The sequence below is a fragment of the Sturnus vulgaris genome, unplaced genomic scaffold, assembly GCF_052056855.1.
Source record: "Sturnus vulgaris isolate bStuVul1 unplaced genomic scaffold, bStuVul1.hap1 Scaffold_157, whole genome shotgun sequence".
NCBI lineage: Eukaryota > Metazoa > Chordata > Aves > Passeriformes > Sturnidae > Sturnus > Sturnus vulgaris.
This window is the reverse complement of record NW_028276074.1, coordinates 3,754,926-3,761,287: the sequence shown is the minus strand read 5'-3', so window position 1 is coordinate 3,761,287 and position 6,362 is coordinate 3,754,926. Positions and strand designations below refer to the sequence as shown.

General features: G+C 51.7%; 1 protein-coding gene across 1 annotated transcript; it reads right to left on the bottom strand.

Annotated features, from left to right (window-relative positions):
• Nucleotides 1-4,634: 4,634 nt before the first annotated feature.
• LOC148218841 (olfactory receptor 14C36-like) lies at nt 4,635-5,567 on the bottom strand. Its single transcript, XM_088157768.1, has one exon. The coding sequence runs from the start codon at nt 5,565-5,567 to the stop codon at nt 4,635-4,637; it is 933 nt and encodes a 310-aa protein (XP_088013894.1).
• Nucleotides 5,568-6,362: the final 795 nt, after the last annotated feature.

Sequence of the window (6,362 nt, the reverse complement as noted above, 5' to 3'; positions counted from 1 at the left end):
TCCCAGGCTCCTCTCACAGGAGTTTAGAAAGCCTGGGGGTGCTGGTTTGGGGGAGGTTGGGGGTGTAATTGGGGTGTTGGGGGTCCTTTCTGCAACTCGTGACCCAACAGGAGCTTCTCTAATGAACTTTGTGTGAAGCTCCCACTGTGCCCATGACAGGAGGTGAGTGTCTGTGACATCCCAGCTCTTTGGCAGCCTGGGCACTCCTGGGATGTCACCCTGGATCCCCTGTGAGTGTCTGTGACATCCCGGCTCTTTGGCAGCCTGGGCACTCCTGGGGTGTCACCCTGGAACCCCTGTGAGTGTCGGTGCCCTCACTGTTCTTTAGGAGCACAGGGATGTCCCCACTGGACTCCTGCCACTGCCTGTGACAAATTGGCTCCTTGGCAGGGCAGAGACACCTCTGTTGTCACTGTGGAGCCCTGTGACTGTCACCTCATGAGCCTTAGGAAGATTAAAGACCCCTGGGATGTCCCCATGGACATGTGACTGAGTGTGACCAAACAGATCTTTAGGAGCCCAGAGACCCCCTCAGATGTCCCCATGGAGCCCCTGTGCCTGCATGTGAGCTCACAGCTCTGGAGCAGCCTGGAAACCCCTGGAATCTGTTCATTCCTGCTCTGCCGAGGATGGATCCTCAGCAAGTTGTAGGTTCCCTGATAGATTTCAGTTCTCCAGAGACTTGTTCATTCTTCAGCTCTTCAGTTCAGGAATTCTGTGACAAAGACTCATTAATATATCAAAACACTGTAACAAGACAAGCTTCTGGGAATATTTTCTTTTTAATGAATTAAAATCTTCTATGGTTAATTATACAGATTTCAGAAGTGTATTCAAAGAGAATATGCTATATATATTTTTTTTAAATGCAGGGTTTTTTTGGCCTATTTAGTTTTGTTTTCCTGTTTATAGATTGGTATCAGCAATCTCCAGTTGATATTGATCGCCAGCACCTCCTCATACAGTCTGAATAGAGATGAAAATCAAGACCCTTTATGGCTGAAAATCAATCACACTCTGTGCCTACCCCCACCCCACCATTTCCCCCATCCAACTCCTGGCACTCAGAGCAGCCTTGTGCAAATCTGATCTCCCTCCCCTCCAGGCTGTGCCTGCAGCTTTCAGCTCCTTGGCACCAACTCCCACCTGCTTTCCTTGGAGAAGGAGCTGCCCCAGACACAGAGGGATGTTCATTTATTGTCAGCAAACAAAAACAAAGGCAGGCACAGCTCCATAAAAAACAGAAGTCCAGCCCAAGGAGTGCTGGGCAATGGAGCCACATCCAGGGGTGTCCCCAGGGCTCAGGATTGGGGCCAGGGCAGTGAAATCTCTTTCTTGCTGATGTGGACGAGGCCATGGAGGGCACCCTGAGTCAGTGTCCAGGTGAGGCCAAGCTGGGTGGGAGTGTGGCTGTGCTGCAGGGCAGGAAGCTCTGCAGAGGGATCTGGACAGGCTGGAGCCATGGGCCCAGGACAATTGGATGAGGTTCACCAAGGCCAAGGGCTGGCTCCTGCCCTGGGCTCACAACCACCCCAAATCCCTGCCTGTGTCCTGCCCCTGATCCCCACAGCCTGTCCTGTTTCCTTCATCCCTGCATTGCCAGGGACTTTCTGGGACAAGGCAGCTCTGCTGTGGGGATGGAGGGAGGTGCAAGTGCCAGCACTGCAGTGGGAACCACAACTCATCAGGTTTGTGTCCTTTGGGGGTCAGCAACTGGTGAGACTCAGAGGCACAGAAGGTTTCACTTCGTGGCCAACATAAAACAAAGTACCCATGATAAAATTCAATAAACTTCCAAATTCTTTCCTCAGCTCTGTGCAATGTAAAAGCAGTATCTGATGTATCCACCACGAACAAGGTATTTCCATACAGGAACAGTTTTAGACACAGACATTAGAAAGGGTGATTCAGTGATAGATTTAAACACAATTAAGATGTTGACTAATGTGGAATGACCAGAGAACAATGGGAGGAGGAAATCTGGGAGCAATGGCAAGGCCATAGGAGCTGGTCTAGGGAAGAAATGTCCTTAGACATGGCCATTTAAACAGGAGAGGTGGAAACACCCAAATGAAGAGGGACATGAAATAATAGACAGTGTAGTGGTAACACAGGTACAGGGGAAGATCAGGATTTCTTGACCTGCCATCAGTACACACCCAGGAAATTTCTGTTCTCTTCTGGTGGGAAATTTTTGGTATTTCGTAAAGTACTCAAATGTCCCAGCTAATGAGATGTGCTCGTGCACCTCACAAGCTGCAGGTCCCCTACAGCCCCAGAGGGCTCCTGTCCCATAAACATCTGCTCCAGCCCATTCCAAAATCGGGAACAGCATCATCCCAAGATCATCCAGGAGCTGAGGTTGGAAGGGACTTTAGAAAGTCTGCAGTTTGTGTTCTTTGGGGATCAGGAACTGGTGAGACTCAGAGGCACAGAAAGGCTTCTCTTCATGGCCAACATAAAGAATTGTAAACACCATAAAATTTTAAAAACATCGGAAGTCCTCCCTCAGAAATATGAGATGACTCAGCAACATCTGACATGCCCATAATCCACAAGGGATATCCATACATCAACATTTTTGGACAAAGACAAAGGTAATTGTAAAAGACATAAACACAAGATATTGACTATTGAGTTATTTAAAGTTATGAAAAACTGGGCAACTCCCTGAAGCTCAAAGTTTGAAGACACTCAATTGAGAGGCTTTGGAATGCCCAGAGCACAGCTAGAGGATGAAATCTGGGAGCAATGGGGAGGACATAGATCCAGCTGCTCTAGTTAAGAGATGTCCTTAGACATGGCCATTTAAACAGGAGAGGTGGAAACTCATGAATGAAGAAGGCCATGAAATAATAGACAGAATATTGGTGACACAAATAGAGGGAAAGATCAATATTTCTTCTCCCACCATTGTACAGTTCCAGGAAATTCCTGCTCCCTCCTGGCGGGAAAAATTTTACATTTCTTAAAGTTCTCAAATGCCCCAGCTAATGAGATGTGCTCGTGCACCTTGCAAGCTGCAGGTCCCCTACAGCCCCAGAGGGCTCCTGTCCCATAAACATCTGCTCCAGCCCATTCCAAAATCGGGAGCAGCATAGTCCCGGGATCATCAGGGAGCTGAGGTCGGAAGGGACTTTAGAAAGTCTGCAGCCCAGCCTGTCAGAAACTGGGTCAGACCAAGGGGTTCAAGGCTTGATTTGGTGTGGATTGGAAAATCCCAAAGGCCAGGGATGGGGCAGCATCTCAGAACCTGTCTGAGCCCATGGGAACAAAGGTTTTCCCTGTGTCCTGTCTGACCTCCCCTCATTCCCCTTCCACCCACTGACTTTTGTCCCCCCCAGCCCCCCCAGTGCAGAGCCTGGCTCTGTGTTCTCCGTCAGCTCCTGGCTGGCACTGCCAGGCTGGCATGAGGAGCCCCTCAGCCTTCCCTGCTCCAGGCTGGACAAGCCCAGCTCCCTCAGCCTCTCCTCACAGCCAAAGGGCTCCAGTCCCACCTTGGAGGCCCTTCCCTCACCCTGCTCCAGCTGCCAGACATCTTTCCTGCCCTGGGCAACCCAAACCAGGCCCCAGTGACCTGGATAATCCACGGCCTTGATGTCCTGGTCACACAGCCCAGGGTGCTCCTGCCCTGCCTTGCTGCCAGGGCACTCGGCTGCCTCCTTCCCAGCTCCTGCCCACCAAGAGTTTTCTGCCAGGGCTGCTGGATGCGGGGAGGGCTGTGGATGTTGTCTACCAGAATTTCAGCCTTTGACACCATGTCCCAGAGCATTTACTGGAAAAGCTGAAGCCTGTGGCTTGGACCAGTTCACCCTTCTGTGGGCTAAGAACTGGCTGGATATTCAGGCCCAGAGAGTGGTGGGGAACAGTGCCACATCCAGCGTGTGTGCAGTGGTGTCCCATAGGGATCAGTGTGGGCCCAGTCCTGTTTAACATCTTGATTGGTGATCTGGATGAGGGAATTGAATAACCTGTCAGCAAATGTGCAGATGGCAGCAAGCTGGCTGTGAGTGTGGATGTGCTGGAGGGTAGGAGGGCTCTGCAGAGGGACCTGGACAGGCTGGATCCAGGGCCGAAATCCAACAAGGAGAAATTTAAAAAGACCAAGTGCCAGGTCCTGCATTTTGGCCACAACAACCCCTGCAGTGCTACAGGCTGGGACAGAGTGGCTGGACAGCAGCCAGGCAGAAAGGGACCTAGGGGCACTGATGGAAAACAGGCTGGGCATGAGCCAGCAGTGTGCCCAGGTGGCCAAGAAGGCCAATGGCAGCTGGCCTGGATCAGGAATGGTGTGGCCAGCAGGAGCAGAGCTGCTGTACAACCCCTGACCTGCCCCCAACTCTGCACACAGACATTCCTGCTGCAGCTCCAGAGAAGGAGGATCTCCAGTGCAAACTTTGTTGGGATATCCTTTAGTTCGTTTAAAGCCACAGAGAACACAACCCCTATTGGCAGAGTCTGGGGCCACAGACATGGTGGAAAGACAGAAAAATGAGAAATGTCATAAATAATGGGCTTATTTTGTGGACAAGATTCTTAGACTAAAACAGAGGTAAAAACTCCCTAAAATCAAAAATTAAGAACTATCAAAAACGACTCATATTACAAGTGACTTACAGAAATTGGCAACAGGTTTAATGTTTCTTAAACCATCCAGAGATCAGCGTCCACACTGCAGCCATGAGCTCCTGGTTTCTCAGGCTATAGATGACAGGGTTCAGAGCTGGAGGCACCACTGAGTACAGAACTGACACCGCCAGATCCAGAGATGGGGAGGAGATGGAGGGGGGCTTCATGTAGGCAAATGTTCCAGTGCTGATAAACAGGGAGACCACAGCCAGGTGAGGGAGGGAGGTGGAAAAGGCTTTGTGCCGTCCCTGCTCAGAGGGGATCCTCAGCACAGCCCTGAAGATCTGCACATAGGAGAAAACAATGAACACAAAACAGCCAAAACCTAAACAGGCACTAACAGCAATGATCCCAAGTTCACTGAGGTAGGATTTGGAGCAGGAGAGTTTGAGGATGTGTGGGATTTCACAGAAGAACTGGCCCAGGGCATTGCCCTGGCAGAGGGGCAGGGAAAATGTATTGGCTGTGTGCACCACTGAATAGAGAAAGCCACTGGCCCAGGCAGCTGCTGCCATGTGGGCACAAGCTCTGCTGCCCAGGAGGGTCCCGTAGTGCAGGGGTTTGCAGATGGACACGTAGCGGTCGTAGCACATGATGGTCAGGAGGAAATACTCTGCACCAATGAAGAACATAAAGAAAAAGAGCTGAGCAGCACATCCTGAGTAGGAGATGGTCCTGGTGTCCCAGAGGGAATTGTGCATGGCTTTGGGGACAGTGGTGCAGATGGAGCCCAGGTCAGTGAGGGCCAGGTTGAGCAGGAAGAAGAACATGGGGGTGTGCAGGTGGTGGCCGCAGGCTACGGCGCTGATGATGAGGCCGTTGGCCAGGAGGGCAGCCAGGGAGATGGCCAGGAAGAGGCAGAAGTGCAGGAGCTGCAGCTGCCGCGTGTCTGCCAATGGCAGCAGGAGGAAGTGGCTGATGGAGCTGCTGTTGGACATTTGCTGTGTCTTGGCGTGGGGATCTGTAAGAAATTAATCATGGAATAGTTCAGTTTGGAGAAGATTTTAAATACCCCAGCCCAGCTTGGTGGCACTTTCCCCCCACTGCCTTCCCAGGGCTCTGCTGCCTGGAGCTGTCCCTGCCAGCAGCTGCTTCCCTGTGCCCAGGGCTGGGCCCTGCCAGTTCTGCCAGAGCCCAGCCCAGCCCTGGGGGCTCAGCTCTGCCCTGCACACCCCTCCCAGCAAAGGCAATGCCCAGGGTCAGCTCTGCCTCTGCAGGCTCTGATGGCAAAATCACAGTAACCCTGACGAGGCTGGAAAAGTGACACTGATGCTGCCTGTGAGGGACCCTGTGCTGATTTCTGTCACTGACCACTTTATTAAGGTCTGAGAAATAAATTCCTTATTTCTCTCTACCTGAACTGAGAGATAAATATCTATGTACAATTTCCCATCTAGGAAACCCAGAGCAGTAAACTAAAAAAGCAGCATTTTCCTTTTTCTGTAGTCCTTGAGTTGCTGTGATCCCTGTACAATCTGCTTGGAAATGCTCGAGAGTTAAATGTCATGCTGAGAGCAGCAGTCCTGAACAATGCAGCGTCCTCATCACACAAGGAGAACACTTCCAAGCCTCACCAGCTGTCTCCTTCCACCCAGACCTTGTCCCCCAGTGCTGGGAGCACCTCCCAGGGCTGGCTGAGAGCTGTCCCTGGCAGGCAGCAGAGTCCCTGCCCCAGCACAGCGCCCTGAGCTGCAGGACCCTGCTCTGCACCACAGCCCTGGGCACCCCTGGCT